Source organism: Perna viridis, chromosome 3, assembly GCF_037379345.1.
Source record: "Perna viridis isolate PV_CMFRI_1.1 ecotype Kerala chromosome 3, ASM3737934v1, whole genome shotgun sequence".
Classification (NCBI taxonomy): domain Eukaryota; kingdom Metazoa; phylum Mollusca; class Bivalvia; order Mytilida; family Mytilidae; genus Perna; species Perna viridis.
In genome coordinates this window covers 4,618,606-4,643,776 of record NC_142447.1, presented here as the reverse complement: position 1 = coordinate 4,643,776, position 25,171 = coordinate 4,618,606, and the positions used below count along the sequence as shown (strand labels likewise).

Below are 25,171 nucleotides of genomic sequence, written 5' to 3'. Positions count from 1 at the left end.
AAACAAAGATATTAAGCAAAAAGAGTTCAGAGCATTTTCTAGACAAGTGGTGTATAAATGTACTTAAAAGTCCATGTTCCCGATCATAGGCCTTTCTTTCCCCAAAGGCCTGTTTGATTGGCCGCGGTCAGTTGGCACGTGCAAACCATGATATATCCAGGTAGAACCTTTGAAGTCATCGCAGTTTGCCAGTGGACGTCAAAGAAAGAACAACTCACAGTCTACCCTCCACAATGAACGATCCAGCAAGAGAATACTTTTGGGGTAATTCAAAACGCCGGTCCTATGTAATAGTCTTTAAGAAGCCTCTATTCCCGGGTCTCTAAAAGTTTACAGCATGTTTTATAATGCATTTCAATTGAATTTTGCGGTCCTCTATTTCATTGACATTTACTTTATTTCATTTGGGAAGAAGCCATCACAGTCACATGTCTTGCTGTAACTTACTTTTGCATAGATTGTCGTAGATTTTATAGATGATATCACATTGTCATAAGGGTTCCAAAACTTCTGGTATCCCCAGTACATTTGAAGTGGTCTTGGTGTTCACACCTACAAAAGAAGAGCAATGATTTTTTTATAGTAGACCATACTATAAAAAAACCTTGCTGAGAGGTTTCCTCCATACACCAACCTATTGCACAATGTAGGTTACATTGGATGTCCATATCAATTCTGGTTGTTTAAAACTTCAATTTTAAATGGCACAACAGACTTATGCCCTCCCCCTAAAATTTAGTCTTTCATGCTAACTATTTGATATTTGATGGACATGGCTCAATATATACTTCTGTGAGGAAAATTCTTCTGTTCTACCTAAGCCTTGCCGCTCAGCCCTTGCCATAAAAATTTATAATGACTAGCTTGAATAATAGAAGACTGTATAGGATTTAACTAGCCCAAGGCAAGAAAAGTACACTTCATTTCAATAACCTGATTTTTTTTCTAGCCCTTAACTTTGAGCTGCTGGCTAAAGGCAAACACTGACCTCAACAAAGGGTATATTGTGCATGCTGATACACTTAGCAATTGAGAGTCTATTTGGGAAAAAAAATATTATACATGAAATCTTTAAATTATTCTCAAATTTATTTCTTCTTGCTTTGCTCTGCTTTTAACTCTATTTAAGCCACCTTAACCTGAAATCCTAGATACAACTTACATTAGTCAAAACAAGACATACTTACTTGGAAGAAAATTTCCTTCTGGTTCAGCTGGCAAATATTTTACACAGAATTGGTCAACACAAAGTAATGCCGCATCTTCAATTCTTCCTTGATTTTTTTTAATTTTCTTTGTCCATAGGAATTACATTAGACAAAGAAAACAGCTCACACACCTGGTCGTTTGATGAGGAAGATGAAGATAGTGACTATCTGATTCACACTTTATTTCTTAAAATGGTGAGATGAAAATATATGTAGCACTTTAATCTAATATTAGAAAGGGGAATTGGTAAATAAGGTATGTTTGATTTATATCAAAATCAGCCCTTGAAATAACTTGGGCCTAAAAAATTGGTATGTTTCCAGTCCCTATACCAACCCTCCTTCAGACCCCCCCCCTCTTGCCCAAAAGTTTTTATTTGTAATTTTGAAGAAAATAAAATTGAAATGCTTGCTTACTGTCTTACAGAAGTCAAAGAAGAAAAAGCCAAAGTTATTTTTTTCTATCCTAGATGGAAAGACAAAGAGTTAGAAAAACTGGTTTATATTTAGAATCAATTACAAACACGTGTGTTTGCTCTTGCATGGACTTAGTCTATTACAAGTTTAATCTTTGCAGATTTAGTTTTTTATTGTATTCTGAGTTTGGTGTCACACTCCTTTCATTTCAAAAATTTAAAAATAATAGAAATTTTAAATTTTGAAATGAAATGAAGAAATCCCTATCTACCAACCCTTCAATATTTTAGATGAGTGATCCGAAACAAAACATTATATTTTCTTCAATATTGCTATTGCATGATATAGACCTTTTTGTTGGTCATCCATACGTAACTTGGTCATCCATACATAACTTGGAAACCTAAGTGCAAAATGGAGCCAAAATTTTAAGTGGTGATTCTGCCAGATTGGCAAAAGAGACTTTATTTCAATTCATCACATTTTTCTTTGCAGGAGATTTCGGCCGCATGGGTTGACAACATAAATATTTTGTATCATGACAACTTTCGAAAAAAAAAATATTAAGTTTGTCCAGGCATATGTCTGAAGCAAAAAAAACACTTACAAATCTCCAGTTGTCATAAGAAATTTTTGATATGGCCAAAAAATATTGTGGCATCATTTTGACATGTGAATTAAGTTATAGCTGGTAAATCTTTTTTTGTTCAGTGAAAGGCATCTTTTCTCAACAAAAATAAGGCAGTAAGTTTTTAGTAAGCTAAAATTTTCATGAAATAACAGGCCAGAATTTGGTATAAAGGAATGCATATTGTAAATACAATTTATCTTGTGAATTATCTTGTAGGCAGTCTTAGGAGCATCAGCAGTAAAAGATGAAAGAAATATTATCCAGGTTGAAACACAAAATTTTGACCAAAAAGAATTGAAAATCCCAATAGCTTCATTGTCACTAGGAAGACTTGATCAGGTTAGTTTGACCTCAGTTGTAAAATATTTGCAGATGTTATCAAGGCAAGGGTCTAGTGAGCAGCAGCATTAAGGTCTATAGTTCAGGCCCAGTGATAAATATATATTTTAGCTCGCATGGTCCCTGGGTTCTGAGACTTACAAATGAAATATCTGCCATAGAATAGTTGTCAAAACCACAATTTTATGGCTGCATGCTTATAATTTTTTCTATCTTTTTGTTTATTTTAGACAACTGTAGATGTCAGTTTCGGTCATGAAGTTCCTGTGGTTTTCAGACTTGTGGAGGGTAGTGGACCAGTTCATTTAATAGCTCAGCAGTTAGTAGGTATGTTTATTACTGAGAAAAAGTCTTCTTCCAGAATTTGACAGATGATTTGTGGCAGGCTTATAAATGAACCAATTTTAACACAGAACATTGATACTTCTAAGACATTATTTACATTACCTTGAACAGTACGTCATATATACAAAACCCAACATATATTTCATACTTTGGTATTTCCTATGTTTTGCTAAATTTGAAATTTAAAATAAAACTAAGATTTAAGACATTCAAATCTTAAAAGTTTAGAGATGTGTGGGTATTGACCTTTGAAAAAGAATTGATGTAAGAACTCAAAATAGGAAAAAAGTTATCTCCCTTGTGTGTAACTTTTGTTACCTCCATTTAACCTTCAGAATACCCAGAAGATAAATACCCATCACAAAATGAGTCAGAATTTGAATGTACAGAGGAGGAAGATGAAGAGGAAGAAGAGGAGGAGGAATCACCTGTAAAATCAAAGAAGAGGAAAGCAAGCTCACAAAAAGAGGGAAAATCTAAAGTAAGTAACAATATGCTGCTAATTTTTGTGAGAGGGGAGATAAACCCTTGGAGAATAGGTAAAAAAAAACATGACACAATGAAATAAATTTCATTGACTTAAGAACACCAGACATGCAAAGCTGGCATCTGCAGGTGTAAAAATATACAAAAATGCATTATGTATCCCCTTTCGATTTTATTGTTTAGTCAGATGGGAATGTTTACAATGCATGCATACATTGAAGATGCTTCTAAATGGCAATTAAGCCTTCCATCTCATGAAGTAGTAGCAGATATTTTTGCATTTCAATTATCTAATTTAAAGTAACATGAAACATTAAAATACATTTTCTGTTAACTAAAATCGAAAGTTTAATTTTATGGTTATCAGTTCATTAAATTGTTTAAAACTGTGCAAGAAATAAAACTTGATTCATTGGGAATTTTCTGGGACAAATTTCGTCAGTTGTTACTCATTTGAATTGTTTCCCTGACATTATAGAAATTACATTCAATGACCTCCATTTTTTCAACTCCTCTGGAAAAGTTTTGCCCTTGTACACTATTTCCAATTAAGAAATTGTAAATTTATCTTTTCGTGAATCCACGAGGTGCATAGTAATCACTGCCATGAGAGACGAAACATTGTTCAGGTAATATTTGGGTGACAATACCAAAGAGTAATCAAGGGAACCAAGGTTATAGTGGTAATCAAAAGAATGCAATCCAGGGACAAAGACCAGACATGAAAAACGGACATACACAACAAAGAACATAAAGTAACTAAAATCATACATACAAAGTAACAAAAGCAATTGAACAACTTGGACTCCACTAAAAACTTGGATCATGGACCAGGTGCACTGGTAGGGTAAGTGTCCTGTGCTTTTCTAGAAACACCCACTGAGTTGCTCATAAAAGTCAAGTCTGGGGTAGACGAAAGAAGAAAGGAAAACTATAAAAAGGTAGCCATTTTGTGGTAAACATGATCAAAATCATGTAAAAAAGAATGGATATGGTGAACCAGTGTATAACCTAAATACAAAATGTTTAAAGAGATCACCAAAAAGTTTTCCAAAATTCCGGATTTCCGCTTCTTTGAATGAACAAAGGTTTGGTAACATGGTAAAGAAACTCATTTCATATTACATCTAGCTTTGCATTGATGGCTATCAAGCGTTTTGAGCCTGGCCAAAAAAAAAAAAAAAAATTAGATGCACGTACATTACAAAAAAAAAGGAGGACTTGTGAACTGAGAATTTACTTTCTTTGGCCTAATATGTGCATTTCTGGCCTCTGTGCATTTATCTGCTAATAAATTGCTAGCAATCATTTTCAACTAAAAAAATGTTTTTTATACCCTGCCACACAAAGTGGTGAGGGGTTATATGACACCCTATGAAAAATTGCCTGTCCATTGGACTGTCTTTCCCCCAGACAATTTCAGATGATAATTCATCTTTTTCAAACTTTGCACAGTCAAGTTTCATAAAAAAAAGGTTAAGTTCAAATTTTTGTGAGTTTAGGTATATTGAACATTTTGGCATTCCACTTTTTTCACCATCATGTGGCAGGGCATCATTTAATGTTCCATTAATGCCCGAATTTTATTGTGATTAGCTTAATGCCAGTATGACGGCATCACTTCCATCTTCTTCCTCAAGATTTAATTTTTTATAAAAGAAACCACTTTCTTTTTACTGAAATGTTTTTATCATTAATGCTTTTAAAAAAAAAAAGTAAATTTTTTTTTTTTAGAAAAAGGGGAAGATGGAAGTGGTCAGCCAAAGTGAATCGGATGAAGATGAGGTAATTTTCTGCCTCCTTTGTGGAGATGTATTTACTGTATCAAACTTTCACATGTCTGCCACACTCTTCAATAAACCCCATCACTTTATGCAAATTAGTTCAGTACCCTATAGACAGCATTGTGGTTTTTTAAAGAGTGTTGTATGAAATTTTCACATTCTGGATAGCAGAGCCCTATATTAGCTATTAAAGTCATACCAGGTAATCAGTGATTCAGATTAGCGTCAGACATCGGTCAATGACCTATTGAAATTGTAAATGTCGGTTGAATAACTGTTATGGGGGTCCTCCGTCCGATTAAAATTTCTGGCCGTCAAAATTTAGATCTGCGGTATTTTTGGTATTCCCCTTCATTATTTTTAGAATTCATGTAACTCAAACTGAATCGTTTATAAAAGAATGTATCTGATTGGTCGAAATCTGAATCAAATAACTTCTTTCAATCAAGGGTTTGTTATTGACAAAGGTCATTCCCCTGCAACATGCCACCGGTAAAGAAACTAAAATTAACATATCCTTGCATATTTCTACAACAATGATTTTTGTTATGGAGTGAATGTGTGTAAGATCATATGAAACAGTCAGAGGTTATTTTTGTCTTTCAATCTGACTGGTTTCAGAATTTAAGTCTACTTGAAAGTTCATCTGTCAAACAAATAGGCTGACCTGTTGAACATGTATTTATTCATTGAAGTATCCATGTAGTCTTATTGTAGGCAAAATTAGTACTGTATATTTTAAACATCAATTCAAAATGGATGTCAAACAGATGGTCCTGCAAAAAATGAGCAAATATTAATTCAGGCTGTATGGATTGGAATTACATATTCTCAAACTTACACAATTGACACAGTAAAAGTCTCATCTTGAAAACAAATGAACACAGGGGGATGCCATATCATCATGTAAATGCAAACCAAATATCATTGACTATAAGTGATAGTCACAAAAAGTTCTCTACCAGAAGTGAATAATTTTTAAATTTTTTTTGCATTTTGAAGTAATATTTTGATACTTATTCTATGCCTAAAAGTGTGTCAGGAGAACCCTTCCAAAGGGGCTGGAAAATCTTACATCCATTTTTGGCCTCGGGGCTTTGCCCCTTGACCCCACCAGAGGCCTAGGTGGCCCCCTGGACCCCCAGCCAGGCAATGTCCAAAACCAAGAAATTTCAAGCTGAATCACTGGTAATGTTGGGATTGGTTGCTGAAAATATGATCTGAGGCATTATGATGAGGTCAATAGAAATGAATAAGCAGTTAATGCTTATTTATTATCTTGGAAAATCTGGGATTAGGATCCAGAGTTTAGTATCTTAGTTCTCTGGCCGTATTTCATGAAACCAAACAAAAAGTAATGCTTTTTGTTTTCATTTTGTTTGTAATAAAAATGAGGTTTTCAGGCACCTTTAAAAGAGATGAAGTATTTTTCATCAAATTTATCATGTTTTTGAGGGTCATACTCCCATTCAGTCACCCTTGGGAAAAGATCTAGAAGGACTAATCGTTAATTTTTTTGTCATTGTAACCACTAATTGCTGCAAGTTAAGTTAGACCTGATTTTCTTTTGCTTAGAAGTGGAATTCTGCTTTTCCAAATCTGAATTTTACCAGTATGATATTTGTTTTTTTACTGTATATTTACTTCCAATTCTGCCAATTACTGCTTTATTAATAATTTGTGATATCATGTCTGGTTAGCGTCAATTCTGTTATATCAAAATTGTTATCACTTAAGTTTTTGATGTAAGACCAAGGTTTAGAATATTTATTTTGTTAGTGGATGTTCTATGGTTATTCTGAGTAACAGTAATGAAATGTTTTTTTTCCTCCAGGATGATGAGGATGAAGAGGAGGATGAAGATGAAAGTATGGAAGAGGATACAGAGGAAGATATAGAAAGCAGTCCAGAGAAGGGGTGAGTGGATTTTTAATTGTTAGTATATAGTTATCTCCCTTTGAGAAAGTATAATCAGAAACTGGTTAACATATTTTCTGTGCACAAGTCTTGGTATCGGTCTTGTATTACATATTCCTGAGCAGGTGTACGTCAAAACATGGAGGCTAAAAAATATAGTGCGCTTTCTTTTTGCCTTTTCCTGTTTTTGTTTCTTGGCAAATGACTATCAATTTCCAACAAAAGTACAGGGTAAATATCAAGCTATGACACAAGAAACTTGTTTTTGAGGAAAAACAGTATTTTCATGAAAAATGATGCTTCAGAAAAGGGGTCTATTTTATGAACTCAAAATAAAAGTGAAAAGTAGAAAAAGTCTATTTTTAGTTCGACCTGTCCTGGTGTACAATATTTCATGCCTTTTTTTTCTAAAATGGACCTAAAAATTATTTTTGACATTTCCTTAATGGAAAAACATGGTCAAAAGTTAGATTGAAACTCCTTGTCTATTTTTTTTTTTTAAATCATGAAAATTTAAGGTAAACTATAGAAGCCTATGGGGCAAAGAATACAAGACTGAGACCTTGAGCTAGGATAAAATTTTGAATTGTCCACAGTAACAAGGTTGTATATCTTGAGTTATTCCCCCTTCCCCATATATATATATTCACCATCTGTCATTAAAGTAAATATAGCTGAATTAACAGTTTACATCAGCATATAGATTGGTTTCACTGTGTAGAAACTTTCTGTAGAACTACTACTGATAACATAAAAAATTGGGGGCCATTATTGTATCGAATCAAAATAGTAACCGCAACAATATGGTTATCAATAAAAGTTTTGAGGCTGAATCCCTTACAATCATGCACGAATGGTTATTTCTAGATCCTAGATGCATGTAAGATTAGATATTTTAGATTTGATTGTCCTGTACCTTTGTTTATTATTCTTATTATACCTCCACTTATTAGTGTGGGGCTATATTGCAATCACCTTGTCCCTCTGTCTGTCACAATGTTTTCCTAACAGATTTCTCAGCTTCTACTGAAGATAATGCTTAGATATTTGATGTACAGCTTTTTGATGATGACTTGTACTGTGTTTCCCCTTTTAAGTTGGTCACTTGTCTACTTCCTGATTACCAATCAACCTTGTTTTTAGGTGCTGCATAATGGAAATTTTTCATAACAAATTTCTCATCTTCTATGGTAGGGAATGCTTTTATGTTTGGTCTATTGCTTCTGCATGACAAATTATTAGGTGTCACCTTTTCCCATCTTTGACTGAAATGGTTGAGTGGGGGTATTCTTCTTGTGAGAATTGCCATTAATTCATAGTCGTTCCCTGTTTCCAATTAATGACATTAATGTATAGATATTTTTGATAACATCTCTGTACCTTTTATTCCTAATTTTCCAGGAAGAAGAGCAAGAAAGCGAAAGTGAGTAAAGTGTAGATTGGGCTGTGGAAAGAAAATTTTTCATTCTGTTTTGAGCATTTATTTGGACAATGTTATGTCAACTTAAATAGTAAATAGTCAATTTTCAGCTCTTAACTTTTTTTTTCTTCTAAGGAAGGGGGTCTTTACAACCCCTTTACCCACCCTCTCTGGGTAATGGCTTATATGGGCATGGTACATCATGTTAACTATCCATTGTCAAGGATTACACATTTTATTTTGATGTCAATAGTTGAATGAAGCTAGATATTCTGTCAGATTTTTATTGGGCGTAGGATCTTGTGTAAATTTCCTCGTGTCCCTCGCATTGCTGTCCTCAAGTTTTCCTACCCAACCACACAAGGTGTCCTCTAAAAATTTAGGTTACCATCCCTCTGCCCACCCCCCAAACAGTTTTCAGATGATAACTTGAGAAGGGATGATGGAATTGTTGTAGAGTTTTGCGCAGTTGAATAGTACCATAAAATGCTAGCTCAATTTTTGGCACAATCCAAAATGTATGAGTAAAGCAATTTTGAACATTTTGCCACCCTCCTTTCCTTCTACCCCGGACTTGACTTTTTATGAGCAACTTGGCGGGTGTTTCTAGAAAAGCAGGGGACGCTTACTGTACCAGTGCACCTGGTCCATGCTCCCAGTGTTTAGTGGAGTCCGAGTTGCTCATTTGCTTTTGTTACTTCGTATGTTTGATTTTAGTTACTTTATGTTCTTTGTTGTGTATGTCTGTTTTCCATGTCTGGTCTTTGTCCCTGGATTACATTCTTTTGATTACTGCTATAACCTTGGTTCCCTTGATTACTCTTTCACCATAATGTGGCAGGGTATCAATATTCCATTAATTCCCAATTTTTATACGCCCGTCTATATAGACGGGATGTATTATGGTATACCATTGTCCATCTGTCTATTGGTCCGTCCGTCCGTCCACACTTTGCACGATATCTCAAATTCATTTTACGGATTCAAATGACATTTTAGCACAATATTAATATTAACGGAAGAAAGCTCTCTTTCGATTTTGAAGAATTTTTTTATTTGTCGTTCCAGAGTTACGGAACTTTATTCACTTAAAAATCTATATTGTTGTCAAATCTGACGTAATTACCATGACATAAGATTGCTGCTTACTTGCAGTTTTGAAAAGCTGTATTATATTGGGACCAACAAACGACTTCAATTCTACAATAGATTTGATTTTTATGAATACTGACAATTATCAGAGTGGTACCCTAGAAACTTATTATTCTGACCACAAGGCAATATGGACTTCCTTACAGTAGAAGTAGAAGGAATTGTACTATTAACTGTAGGTCTTACCTCATAATAATGTTACATAATGAATTATTTGTCCATTTTTTAATTCTGTAGTTTATTATAGTTTTATCTAGTTCAAAAACAAAGAATTCCTTTTAAATGCTATTGTATACTTTCATCATGTCAAACAGTTGTAAGATCATTTATACTTTTTGAATAACTGAAGAAAAAACTTTGCTCACAATATATACAGACTAATTTCTTGGAAATCAGGTTGTTTTCTAAAATTCATACCATCAGCTATTCTTCCAGACGGTGTATCTTGCGCTCTTAGTGCAGCTGTTTATTTTGTAGTGTACTGTATGATTGTTCTGCGAAGAATTAAGTGACAGTCTTTTTAAAAATCAGACAGAAGGTGATTCATGCATGTCAAAAACCCTACGAATTCACTTTTATATCTTATTCAGAATCAGATACAGACTACATAACCAGTCTCGGGTTTTCATGTGGTTGTTGCGCTTTTGAGATATAATTTATATAGATTGTACATGAAATTAGCACATTGCAAGAGTTATCGTTCTTGATTTTGTTCGATATGGTTGATTTTAGTGGGAGATAAATGTATGATTTCCTCAAAAGTACAGATCTGAGTATGGAAAGGACAACTGTTATGTAAAATATAGCATATGTAGATTGAAAGACATGGTTTGTTCAGTGGGTTTTTCTTCACCATGAAACACTTTAATATGGGCAGTGTCTGAATTTTATGTGGACTGGTACTTTAAAATAAATAATGTGTTCTTGCACATGTGATGCAATGTATAGTCGATGACAAAGGAAACCAAGAATATGATTGCATCATTATTCTGGCACATGGGAAGCAATGTATAGTCGATGACAGAGAAAACCAAGAATATGATTGCATCATTATTCTGGCACATGGGAAGCAATGTATAGTCGATGACAGAGGAAACCAAGTATATGATTGCATCATTATTCTGGCACATGGGAAGCAATGTAAAGTCGATGACAGAGGAAACCAAGTATATGATTGCATCATTATTCTGGCACATGGGAAGCAATGTAAAGTCGATGACAGAGGAAACCAAGTATATGATTGCATCATTATTCTGGCACATGGGAAGCAATGTATAGTCGATGACAGAGGAAACCAAGTATATGATTGCATCATTGCTCTTTAACAGTAGCTTGAAATTTCTTGTAAATAGGGGGTTAAATTTATTGGCTTCAGCCTAAAAGTGAAAACACTGCTTTATTTGAAATCTTAATAGACACCAAATTATTTTTTATTTGTATAAACAGGTTGTTTAATATTCTCTGGGTGAAGTCTTCAGTATTTTACTTCAATTCTTGTCTCCAAAAAAGTGCTTTGGAAAGTTTTATTGTCTCTTGACTTAAATACGAAGTCTTTGAACATTGTTTACCCATCATCCCATTGGGCTGTCATAGTAAAAACACTACAACACTCAAGTGTTTGTTTATTGTGTTTATATTTGTGAAAGATGGTCGTTAGAACCATCATTATTTCACCTCTTTTGACTCCACCAGTGAGTTGTGTAAATAGGACTACCTGTCCACATTGGTACATGTAAATAGGGCTACCTGTCCACATTGGTACATGTAAATAGGGCTACCTGTCCACATCGGTATGTGTTAATAGGGCTACCTGTCCACATCGGTACAAACTGATCATTTTGTTATTGGTTTGTCCAATGTGTTGTTGACTTTTTCTACTGAAATGGAGTTGCTAAGCTATAATTAGTAAAGTTTTTAGTTTTGATATGTGGTAGGATCAAGTTAAGAATGTGATCATTTGGTTATAAATATCAGATTTTTCATGTCACTTATAGGTAGTGGGAGACTTGAAAATTTTGTTGAAATATTAGCTGCAGAACTTCAAGAGTTAATGGTTCAATCTTGATTTTTAAAAATATTGCACACAAAATGAGGTTATGGAATGTTTTTAGATATCAGTTTATATCCACTTTTCAAGGGAAAGCCACACCACTGGTGTTGCTGTTTCAAGTTGACCCAATGCTAATAATAGCTTGCTATACCAGATGATCATTTTGAGTTTCCTCAGCAATTTTTTGGATTTGAGTTTCGTGTGAGTTTGGATTAGATGTAGACTTTCAATATTTTCCTAATGATTTTTTATGGATTTGACTTATTTAATCAGCTGTCAATTTCTTTCATTTTGTTCTTTAATCAACATTTAGTCATAACTAAGAGGAATAAGAGTTCAAGAGTTATTCTTCTTGGCACACCAATACATTGCTATTTTAGTAAAAAGTTTGTGTGGATGTCATATACATTACCATTTTTCCTTATTCATTGACCTATGAAAAGCTTACGGAAAAGGACGCAATGTTTTTTCTTTTGCCTGACATAAAACCAGCAAACATCCAATTATCCTGATAAATGATAAGTTTCTTATGTAAATGTTCTTGCTTCCAACTCTTTAGATGTTTTATTCTGGTTTGACCTTGATTTATTCCTGTTTTTCCTGTGTAAGTCTTCAATTTCTTGTTATCGGTATGTTTGTTACCAGTATGTCTTTTATACACTTAGAGAGCATTATCAAAAATTGAAATTTTTTCATATATACATACAGTAAAACTGGATTTTATGGTTTTTACCTCTAGTATAGCATACAGTTGAAAATGTTATGTACATTTTTTTCTGCTCTGTCACTTCATTGTGACCTTTGCCTCACTTTGTACTAGTAATCTTCTTGGACCAATGCAATTTTAGCAAAACGAGCATGATTTAATTTGATAACTTGTAATAAAGAACTTTTCATGCTACTATTTATTTTAATATTAGTAATTAAGTGGAAAACTTCGCAGTAAGTGGACTTTGAGTCAACAGTAACTGTAAGTAAAACAAAATGATTTAATCCCCTATAATTTTTGGCGGAATATAATATATTGTGGACCAACACTTGTTAAGGAATTTGAATGGAATGTTCTATATTAACCAGTGCTAGCTGGCTATTGAAAGTGAATGGCAATGATAAAGGATGACTTGTATGAAATGGTACATATGTTCTGTATAATATGATACCTTTCTCCGGTAGTTGATTTCCACAGAGTTAATCTGTTAACGACTTGACTCGTCACAGCCTTGTTGTCAATATCTTTTCAAATCTTTTCATTGACACAAACGACCTTTTCACCATGGCGATGTTTGCAGATGACCATGCAGAAAATTAATTTTCCACGTCATGTTTTTTCATATAGGGCCACCCAAGGAATATGAATCTTTTTTGACTGGAGCCGTTTTGTGGTTTCTGTAAATTTTGTGGGAGGATCAGGGTGTTGGCCCATTCAATGGAAATCCAAAAGGATGTAATTAAAATTTATGTGAATTTTTACAAATTTGGTGAAATGTTATTACCATGATTTCATTTTTGTAAAGTGTTAAAATTTTATCTGATTTGAAAGGGATGTTCACGTATTAAATATATTCTTTAGATTTAAAGAAATGTTTGTAAAGTAAACATTTTAAATTCATATTTATCATGTTAAAAAAATAATAAAAATTTTAACAACCGTGTACTTTGTCAGACATCATTTCTATAGGGTTGTAATGTATGTAGAGTTTGAGGTATTTTAGAGTGATATTTTGACGACAAAGTATTTCTAGTCCTGGGAAAATTTCTACCATGAATAGTAAAAGGATTTTATTGGATTGATATTTGACCTTAGGGTTTAAATTAGCAATGTCTGAAGTCCAGGGCTTTTATTTTTAGCCAAATTTCATAGTGAAAATGGTGTTACAGTATAGTGAAGTTTTATCAAATGGGCGGGCGTGAAAACCATTTTTCACACTTCTCAGCAACTATTAATCGCAGCCACTTGAAATTTGGTATCCAGCATCAGGTACAGGTCTCATGTTGTGGGATCAGACTTCAGGCCTGTCGAATATCTACTTCCTGTTTAATGAAATTCATCCATTTCTGTCTTTGACCCGTTAAGCTACACCTTTTTATATTTCATTATCCTTGGTCCTGGACCTTCAATGCTTTGACACTGTATTGTGGGCTTTGATTGACACCATTGTGGGCTTTTGGTTTAATTCGTGGATATCAATTTTCGTGGTTCAGGGAAGAAACACAAGTCTGTGGATTCTTGGAATTCGTTGTTTTGAAGCTTTCAGTATACACATCAATGGAAATCTCCTTTTCAATGGGAAACAAATTTTGTGGATTGACCCATGAAAACCACGAAAATTGGTACCCCACAAACAATAGTACTTTGACATTTGTCAACTTAAATTCTGTACATTTATTCATCACCTTAGTTCTTCATGAAAAATTTTTGTTAAAACTTTTCTAATTCATGTTAAAATTTCCTTCCATATTGTTCTATATCTTTATTTCTATATCACGCCAAAGAAATATTTTATTTCGATTCTAATTGGACTAGTTTCTTCATATTTTTTAATAGACGCAACCTATGTATTGAATGAAATGTTTGTCATGTGTTTATTACTTTTTTACCATGGCTTTGATATGAAGAGCTCAATAGAAGCATGTTATATTAGAATTTCAAATAGCCCTTGTTAAAAATCATATGGATTGGTAGAAAGCATGGCCGATGTGAGAAACTTTCCATGTACCGATCCACATTCAGAAATTCATAGAAAACTTCAATCATTTTGTTTGATTGCTGTTCATCACTTTATCAGTATTGTCAACAGTTCAGGACATGTGTTTTGTCTTTATCCTGCTCTTGTTTTACCTAGTATTTACCTGTTGTACTTTGTATTTACATAATAATCTAATTATCACCTGGACACAGGTGACAGTACAAAACATGATGATTGTCAAGCTAAGGTCACACCGGGTCAAATTGGTACAATGAATAAGAAAAAGGGGAGACTTTAAGTGCTATATTTAATTTACATCTTTTCTGAAGCTTTTATCCAGAGGTTTTGCTAGAGGGATAAATTACCTTATTTTGGAAATGTCCTGATAATTTCTAATGACACATCTCATCAGGCTCGTCCCCAAAAAAACTTGAGCATTGTCAAATGTTACAATTTTTCTGACCAAAGTATCTAATAGTATATAAAAACTCTGCAAAACACAATAGTATTTTGGTAAATGATAATCTTGCAGTTGCACAATGTTTGTTAATTTAGTTTTGAATTTATCCATTCAAGTTTATTTGTTTCTAACAGATAAAATTCAATTGGGGAGCCAAGCTCTCTATTTCATTGTTTTGGCGTACCTATATATACCCATCTTCTCAATTTCCTGTAGCTATATAGCGAAACAAAGAATGTGGGAGAAATGTCGATATGTTACCTTCCAAGACATTAAAGCAGGTATCCTCAGAAAATCATGTTTGGTTTCTTGTTTTATTTCAGGACACAAAAAATGAAAAGCCTAAAAAAGGAGGAAAACTAGCAAAGGTGAGTTATGTTCTGGATACTAGAGGTAACAGGGTTTGTTGTCCAAAACTATGTGCAAAATGAGCAGTATCTCTGCCCGAACTTGATTGAATTACCACTACAAAGCTTCCATCTTCCATTTGCTTTATCAAATCATTTGCCCCCCCCCCCCCCCATTCCCCTCCCCTTAGTCAATGAAGTACAAGAACAAAATGGACGACTTAGAGTGACCAAAGGAACATGATATTTATCCTTGATATTTTATTTCTTAAAAGGTTATGCCTTATCAATCATCATGGATTGACACAATTGTACAAGCAGTCAGTTAGTATATTTGATCAGAAACTGAAATTATATAGGTTAGTTTGCATTGAGGTCAGTGTCACAGACAAACATACCTTTTTATTTAATTTGACCCCTATCAAGCTTAAGGTTACTCAGTTGGGGGCAGTCCACACATTTGTAAAGATGATCTTTTTTACTGCCGATAGGCGCACAGCTTTACACGGAAGGTTTGAGACCCATTCATCGCAAACAGTTGGCTTTGTTTAGTGGTCTATCTCTTGACTGTTGTTTGAATAGCACTTAACTAAAACAGATTACGTACTCTCGACTCTGACAAAAAGCCAACAGAATTGGTTTTGAGTTGAAGGCCATTGGTCACTTGAAAAAGGCAGCAAAAAAGGGAGGTTCAGTTTCTGTGGTCATACTTCTGAAATTTAAAAGTGATTGTACGGAGTTAAAATTTTTCATGGTGTTAAAGGTTTGAGTAGGAATCAAATTCATGAATAATTTCTAACACTTTTCATGATTTCTTGCATTATTTCCCCCTTTTTTTCATTTGTGCCCCACTTTAAGTTATCCATGCTTAAATTTACTAACAGTTCAAAGGAAATTTTGATTCATAAAAAGTGTGATAAGATGGCAATCCTAAAGTCCTTCAAGGGGGGATAACTTGGCATGATTTATGACCCCAATAGATCAAACAGGTGTTATATTGAGATAGAAGAAAACATATAAAGATTGTTCCCAAATTAGGAGATTTGTGCCAAATTTAACCATGACTTTTTGCTGATTTATGATTATTACATTTATACAGGTGATGACCTTTAGACCTGTGTGACAAAGATGTAAGCACATTGTTTTTGTCTTTCTTTTTTATTACACAGAATTTTATGCAAGTGGATGGGTTTTTATATTTTCTGGGTTTCTTGCTCTATTTTCATTGAGTTTTAAATGGTTAACCTAACAGGGTTTAAGTTAGCAACAAAGAAGTGAATACTTCTTGTGAAACTAGTAACTTTAAAAAGGCCTACAGTGAAAATTTGTTGAAGGGGGGGTGTTGTATTCCTGAAAACCCAAGCTTAAAATTGGTTAAGCACTATTCAAAATTGAAGTGTCAAAATCATCCCCTCTGAGCCCCCTTAAAAAATTCTGGCCATAGGCCTGCTACAAACTCTTTTTAAGACTAGAGATATCCAGATTTCAAAGGTTGGTGCAGTGAATATACTGACCCAGTCCTTAAAATCCCTGTAATCAATACTTCTAAATTATTACTATAAAACAGATCTGGGAGGCATAGAGTTACTGTACATGGTTTTCTTTGCTGAAGTTTTGGAAATTTACTTGTCAATGAACAGACCCCCCTTGTAGAACTTATAAATATAAAACCAAAATAATAACAATTGAACTCCTACCAAAGATACTCGTCGCTACCTAGACAAACATTTTCTTGGTTCAAACGAACCCATTCCTATTCACAAATAAGATTACAATGCTAATGGAAATATTTAGCAGTTTACCAAGAAAGGTATAAAAATCCAGCTATCTATATTGAAAATTCAAGGGGGTACCTTTCTAAAAACCATAATCATTTAATCGACAATAAATCAACAATTTCCTATTTACTTAATCTTCAATAGCCTACCGATAAAAGCCAGTGACTTGACATTCACTTCTACACTTGTCAATTTTTCTAGCATTAATTATGCACCAAAAATAACGTATGACTGACAAAAATCTCGCTACATTCCATGGTGACATCCAGCAAGTGGAGATTTTCAGGAGAGGATTTTAAATTTTTTCCCCTGCAAAGACGGAGCCAGGAACATCAAGTGTGGCCCATGCGATTAGAATAGACATCGTGTCAATGTTTTTATCAGACAAGTTACATGAAGTCCTGTAACAAATAATCTTACAAATAGTATGCGGCATGAAGCTTCAGGTTGTTGTGAAGACGGGACCTTTAATCTCTCCAGTGAACACTTAATCGGTCGGTTAGAAGACATTTGGACCACCTGTAGATCAAGCTAACTACTTGTTTCATCCTGAGTGTTGACAACTTTGTCTATCTTTATGTCCATTGACTTGTTTTGGCACATAACTTGGATAAAATGTGCTGTTTCATCCTTACCACAGGTGCATTCTGGGTAAATGCTGGGTTTGCTACATTTGGGGTAGAAAAATATCTGTGAAAATATGCCTACACAAATATTTTAGTTCACGATTCATTTGTTGAATAGGATAATGTGTATACCATACTCTGCTTTTGAAGTTTACCCAATATTTTTTACTCTTCCAAAATAATGAAGATTTTCATGTTGACAAAATTTGCCTATTTGAGTTCAAGAGTCGCGTCCCATTTTCAAGAGTTGTCTTCCGATTGTCTGTTGTCAAAAATGTATGGGGTTAAAATTGTTTAAATTATTTTTCTGCCAGTTTTAATGATTGGCTATTCATTGAGAAAAAAAACCTGCATTTGTGTAAAAGGTACACAGTGAAATACATTTTCTTGAGTCTTTATTCGAAAATATGGGATAAGCAGAGGGGGAAAATTGGTGTTCAATGTGAGCACTGTTTCTTCATATTTATTGTTTACTGCCATGGTCAACATTTTTATACATCTGTCTAGTTCATGAGTTTCATTCCTTTTACCTCTGCTTAACAAGTAGTGAGTTTCATGCCTATTCATTTTTTCTTTTTGTTCATCACACTGCATTTCTTACAAAAACCAACTCTTTTAATACCTCAACTCTAGTCAGTCCACCTGTTACACATTTCTGTAAGAGATTTCTCAGCTTTCATCAGGGGGAATTTGGTTTAATGCTTTTGCATGGTGACTTTTACAGTGCCTACCCTTTCCGTGTTTCTTATCTGCTTCCTATGGTTGAGTTGGGGTATTCTTAGGCCACAATATAGCTTACATCTCGAAGTTTATAAACACCATGTTGTTGACCATAAAAAATCAGGTCATGTTCAGTTGTGGTGTATATCCCAACCATTCAGGTGTTTTGGCCTATCTGTGTTCTTCATACCTGTTAGCCTTTGGAACAGTTGGTGTGGCAGACTCTTTTTTTTTAGACCATGTCATGTGGCCAGTTTTTAAGTTAAAAGTAAATTTTTTATGTAAAATTTTGTTTTTAGTATTTTATCACAGAAAATAAAATATAGTACTTTCCACCAAAAACCTCCCGTGAATCATATTCTTGAGTGGTAGATTATAAATTGTTCATTGCTCTCTTGGGAGTCCCCACTGTCCCCAACCCCCAATTATGGAGGTTAACAGGTGTGGTATTCACCAGGTAGTCTTTCTCCTGTTGAAAAGGAGGTATGTGTATTTACAAATGTATTAACTATTTTGTTATTTGATCTTATTGGAAAATTTAATGGTTCTAAGTAAAGAAAGGCTTTAGATCTTTCGAATGCACTTAAAAAAAAAACCCCAAAACTGACATAGCAGTAAGGATATGTTTGGGAAATGTATGTTCAACGTCTTTCTAAGGATTATGTTAGAGTGTTTCTATATTTGTGTGCCTGTTCCTTGAGGTCAGTGTATTAAGATTACACGACCTTGAGATATCACTGTTGTTTTGCAGGTTGAATGCACTTTCTTATACAGTATGTACACTTCCCACTTTAATTTATCAATGACCTACTTTTTTATCGTATGTAATTTATTATTTATAAACTTGTCATTCCTTAGTATCCCAGCACAATCGGGTCTAGAGTTGAAATTTTCATTCATAAAAAAATCTGATCTGAAAAGTTAATGACATTGAAGTCTTGAATGAAACAAAGCTGTCCATTAAACCATTAGATTGGTACCCCATGCAAAGTCAATTTTCATTCAGAATTTATTCCTTATTTGACTTGCACAGTAGACAGGCCATTTTTAATGACTGTAACGACCCTGTCATGAAAGGGATTTGAAAGAGAAACATATGGTGAGAGCTTGCATGTCAATTAAATAAAGGTTAATATGGATTTAATTATTGAAGACAAACTGGGGGAGTATCTGTTCCTATTTTCGAAGCTTTGATAAAAACATTTTATGAAATTTAACCCCAATTTCTTCTATTATACTATAAAGTAGTGTCTTAGTTTAATTCCAATCATTTCATATTCAATACTAAAATAATCTAAGTTATTTGAAATTTTCAGCATAATTTTTTTGTGAAAACTTGCTTTGTTGTACTGGTTTGATATCCATATTTTATCTTCAATCATATTTTTTTAAACATTTAACATTGATCTATGTTAATTTTCAGGCCTCTCCTAAAGCTGTAAAGAAAGGCAAGAAAGCTGGAAAAGCCAAGTAATTGTTGAAATAAGACTATAGTGCTGACTTATTCTTGTTGATTTAAAAAAATTATTCACATGTTACATGTATATGAAATTTACATAGCGCTGGTGCAAAATAAATCATTTGTTATTTCTTACATGTTCTTTGTTTTGAATTTTAATTAGAGGACATGAGTACTTTTCAACATGGCTCAAAACACAAAAACTATACATGGGTCATCATAGGGAGGATAAGTATTGACTGCGCAAGTGCTTTTCTCTATAAGAATCATGCAGTGAGTGAATCATGGTGGAAGAATTTTCCTTTCGTAAGTTCAGTTATTGGAGGTATAAATTACAACTTCATCAACAAAGGGAGATAACTCACTTTCCCCTTTCATTCTGTTGTAATTTTGAACTTGCATTTCTGCATCCTCTGACACTTATTAAAGCAACAAATCATCAATTCATCTTCAATTGATTATAAATAAATTAAATAATATGCCCACATGGTCAATTGCACAGGTTTCCTAATTTATCACTTTTTAAGTTTTGCCTGATTCTTACAACATGACCAAAATATGTCCTATCGAAATTGCACTATTGATGAATACTTATTGCTGAAATAGATAATAGATGTATCAGTGTTGCTAAATGTAAACAGTAGGTAGGGTAGAACAATTGACCTCTTCAAATCTACATTTATCCAAATGAATTGGCAGTTCAAGCAGTACTAGTGAAGTTTTCACACTGAAAAAATAATTTTGAAGAGCTTTCTGAAAAAGGCACAAAAAATTAGGTTCCATTCAGTACCATCCACAGATAGAGTTGCAGATCACTTCTAACCTCTCTTAAATTCTGTCGGGATTTCTGTTCTACAACAGCAGATAGAACAGAAATCCTGACAGAGGCTGTCCTGGGTCAGGACACATTTTGCCCTATTCCCTGACAGATTCTAACAGAAACTGTCCTGGGTTGTGACAAAGAAAATATGAAAAGCTGTTCTAAACTGTCATTCCCCTGGACAGTTCCTGACACTAAATCTTTCTATTCTGTGTGACGTAATTTAGAGCAGGAAGTCTTTGATTAATAAATGAAACTGTGTGACTAATGTAAATCAGCTAACTCCATTAGGAAACAAATCTGATTTCAAAATTTACATTGAATTTCCAATTATACATAGAGCTCGCCGTGATCATCATCCCACAGTCACTCGGCAAAAATAGTCCTACGCAGAAATTACCCCAGTTCCTCATAGTGCTGTGAAAAAAAGTTCTCATCTCATTTAAAAACTTTAAACAGTTTCTGAAAGGAAAAACATTTCTGTACATTTTAAAGGTGCATTTTGCTTCTTGTGATGTGAAGCCTAATCTCCATAATTTCTAAATATACCCCTATCTTGTGAAAACACTGGGATTTCCCATGCTGTTTATAGACACTTCACTTCCGGTGACCAGTACTGCACTGCAAGTCTGCTAACCCCACATGCCATTCTGAGGATTGTGAGCTGACAAATGTAGAATCATGCTGATATATAGTCCTCTGCAGGTTAAAGTTAAGGTAAAGTCCAGAGAAGCCATTGAATATTGTGAAATTAGCATAGAAGCCCATGGGAAGTGGAATTAGTGGTTTCTAGCCTTCATGTTCCAATTTTCGTCGATCACGGTCCATTCACTCATCCTCCAAATATTATCATTGTTTACATGACTATATTTTTTTTACATTCTGTCATACACCTGTGATATTAATTAAATCAATTTATTTAATAATAAAATTAAAGGTCTATGTTTCTGTTTTAAGTGTAGAAGTCGTAACAAATAACTTTCAGATGTTCGGTAATTCTCACGAAGTTCAAGATTAACAAAGTACTTTTTGAGTGAAAGCTGCTTTTAATAACATAAGGGTCACAAATCATTCTAAAAATGTCAATATTGACAATTTTGCATGAAATTGGTGACTGATACCTAAATATTTCGGTCAAAATTCTTCAAAATGCCACGAATATGAGTGATACATGTAACACTTCCAATTTCCTTACATAGTCTTATACATGTATGTAGAAAATGTAGAAACTAAAAATGTTAGTTTCATATTAGTGACTGTGACACCATTATTTCAGTAAAAATTCTGCAAAATGTGTGAGTGCAGTCAGTTTTATTTTTCATGAGGGTCTAAATCTATTGACTAAAATGCTTATTTTTCAATACAACTATCATGTGAGTGACTGTGACTCCTATATTTCTGTCAAAATTCTACAAAGTTGTCATATACCAGCATATGTTTGAGTGCTCACTTTTAATTTCTATGAGGGTCTAAAGTCAATGACTAAAATGCTATACTTTTCAATATAACTATCATGTGGTGGCTGGGACATTAATTAGAGTCAAAATTCTTTAAAAATGTCATATTCTTGCAAAATGTATGAGTACGAGCACTTTTTATTTCTATGAGGTTCTAAAATTAATGGCTAAAATGGTAAATTTTTCAGTATAAATATCATGTGGTGGCTGCAACACATTAGTTTGATTCAAAATTTTTTTTATAAATGTCTTATTCTTGCAAAATGCATGAGCGGGAGCACTTTCAATTTCAATGATGGTCTAAAAATAATGACTGAAATGCTAAATTTTTCAATATATCGTGGTCGCTGCTGCACATTTTATGAGTCAAAATTCTTCAAAAATGTGGTTATTCCAAAATATATGAATGTGCACACTTTTAATTTGCTTGAGGGTATACAATTATTGACTTAGATGCTGAATTTTTTAATATAGCTATCATATAGTGGCTGTGACATATGAATTTGAGTCCAAATTTTTCAAAAATGTCATATTCTTGCGAAATGTATGAGTGGGAGCAGTTCTAATTTCCATGAGGGTCTAAAAATAATGACTGAAATGCTAAATTTTTCAATATAACTATCAAGTGGTGGCTGCGACACATTAGTTTGAGTCAAAATTCTTCAAAAATGTCATATTCTTGCAAAATGTATGAGTGCGCACACTTTATATTTGCTTGAGGGTCTAAAAAGAATGACTGAAATGCTAAATTTATCAATTTAATTATCATGTGCAGGCTGTGACACATTAGTTTGAGTCAAAATTCTTTAAAAAAGTCTTATTCTTGCAAAATGTATGAGTGCGAGCACTTTTAATTTCCACGAGAGCCTAAAATTATTGACTAAAATGCTATTTTTTTGTAATATAACTACCATGTGGGTGACTGTGATTAATATATTTCGGTCAAAATTCTTCAAAATGTCATATTCTTTTTAATTGTAGGAGTGTGAACACTTTAAAGTTCCATAAAGGTCTAAAATGTCTGTATAAACTGATTAAAAATGTCAGTATATATAGGTGATCTATATCGTACTGGTGTCTAGATCTGCAACCAAAATGAATTCAGTCCAAATTCTTTAAAGTCAGGGGCGTAGCAAGTACGACAGGCAGTAAGTTTTGATGGTACTGCATGCCATATATAAAAGTCGGGTAAAAATTGAAAAAAAAAATGAAGTTTAAACATAGCAAGGCTTCCTTCCCGTCGTACGAATCGGGATTCGGGTGCTACGACTTTTTTTCGTAATCACGTACATGTACTGTATCGTCTGTATGTAATTCAGTCAGAGTAGTATTCTTGAACTAATGACTGTCAGAATCTGTCAGGAACTCTTCTAATCCACGTACCTGTTCTACTTAGAACAGCTCTTGACAGGAGCTTGTCAGGACCCAAGACAAATTATGACAGAGCTTGTCCGAAGTCCTGACAGACTCTGACAAGGTGTGTCGCGGGTCAGAACAGTTTCTGACAGTTTAGAACTGTTCTATGACAGAGAATCCTGACAGGATCGAAGAGTGGTTAGAAGTGATCGCAGCATACATACTACAGGTTCTCATAAGAATCGTGCAAATGAAAATATTGTCACACACTTGTCAACTTCCTTTACCTTAAATATTTCAGTAAGACTCAGTTATGGTATAAATACCAATTAGACTTGAATCTTAGGGTTGGGATAGCAATAAAATTACTTCAAACAATTTAGTTGAATTATATTGAACAAGTGTTACCCTACATTTTTCAACTACAGACCATTTAACAGTCAATCTTATCCTCCACTTTCCGAAACACTATTACTTTTATTGGTTCTCAAATTACTAGGAAAAATAGTTGACAAATAAGACTTGTCACACTGCATGATTCTTAGGCCAGTAGATACACAAAAATCAAACAGAAAGGACTGAACTACATGCACCACACGTATCCACAGTAGTAATATTCTAGATATTAAGCCCCTTCATACCCCAATAATCTGCCTCGAAAAATTACCATGAAATCATGGTAACATCCCTTAAGGGTTGTTGCCACCTCTCTTAAGTCGTCAACATTTTGAAAATCTTGCTGAAATTAATGGACAGAGGGACTCCAAACTATCCCAATTTATCTTGCAAGTTCTCTATTCTAAAAATAATACTTCGGTAAAGGATTTTGGCTTTATCATGGATGTTTGTCACAAACGCCTAGGTAATACAATATATCTGAAAACCGTTATTAATGTCCGATAATTGTCATGGAAATTTCCTTTCTTTTCCACCTTTAAGAGCTCTAGATCTCCGACAGTCTTCATTTATTCAAAGTTAAAAGGTAAATTGTTGGTAGACCAACTTTATCCCCTGAACATCATTACTGAATGCGCTGTAAGATATTGTTATCGTCTTAGTGATTTTTAGAGAGAAACCATGCTACTTTTCTTAGTTAAAGTTCCAATGTGTGATCAAGAATCAAGTACTCTTGTCTTCAACTGCATTCATTACTTAAAAAAAAACAGTATCGGAAAGTTGACAAAAACCTTTAACAAAGAGATGCTCGACTTAATCGAGAATAAAAACCTAGAAAAAGACCGTAACAGTCATCAAAGAAAAATTCACATTTAGCCCAGTTTAATATACCGTTTGAAGTCAAAGTGACGAAAGTGGGATGCTTTTCTCATAAAATGTAACTTCAATTTACTTTAACAAATAACAACTGTGAGAAGACACCTAAAACACGCAGAAATGTGCATTTGTGGTTTTGACATTATCTGATGTGGTTTTGTGGTAGAGGTTTAATGGTATTTACTTCTTTGAATTGTATTTTTTTTTATAATTTAGAGGGTAGTTTACATATTCTCGGCTTTATGGTAAGTTTATACTTGCTGTTCAATTACAGATCTCTTGATAACGGATGAGGAATACTTCCATGTAATGAGCGAGAAACTCAGAGTATGGACCGTTAACCAAAGAGACCAACGGACTGCGCATTAGGTGACCATTGTTCTCCTAGTGACTCCAAAACGGGGGGTCAAACAGATGCCGCTATTATAGCAAAGGCGTTA

The 25,171-nt window shown here is 33.9% G+C and overlaps 1 protein-coding gene across 2 annotated transcripts; it reads left to right on the top strand.

Annotated features, from left to right (window-relative positions):
* Window positions 1-107: 107 nt before the first annotated feature.
* Window positions 108-19,961, top strand: LOC148620733 (mitotic apparatus protein p62-like). 2 transcript variants are annotated; one of them, XM_088574482.1, is made up of 10 exons: window positions 108-264; window positions 1,306-1,403; window positions 2,473-2,595; window positions 2,826-2,922; window positions 3,276-3,421; window positions 5,161-5,211; window positions 7,045-7,127; window positions 8,529-8,550; window positions 15,220-15,264; window positions 19,791-19,961. In XM_088574482.1, exons 1-10 carry the CDS (start codon window positions 234-236, stop codon window positions 19,839-19,841), a joined length of 747 nt encoding a protein of 248 aa, XP_088430608.1. In that variant the 5' UTR covers window positions 108-233; the 3' UTR covers window positions 19,842-19,961. The 2 variants fall into 2 exon arrangements, with proteins under 2 accessions (XP_088430608.1, XP_088430609.1); XM_088574483.1 differs by lacking the exon at window positions 5,161-5,211.
* The last annotated feature ends 5,210 nt before the right edge of the window (window positions 19,962-25,171 follow it).

Bases quoted from the DNA above. Each gene is read 5' to 3' on its own strand.
- LOC148620733 (XM_088574482.1), top strand. From the start codon at position 234: ATGAACGATCCAGCAAGAGAATACTTTTGGG. The intron at 3,422-5,160 runs GTAAGTAACAAT...TTTTTTTTTTAG, and splicing joins AAAAAGAGGGAAAATCTAAA to AAAAAGGGGAAGATGGAAGT. The intron at 15,265-19,790 runs GTGAGTTATGTT...GTTAATTTTCAG, and splicing joins AAGGAGGAAAACTAGCAAAG to GCCTCTCCTAAAGCTGTAAA.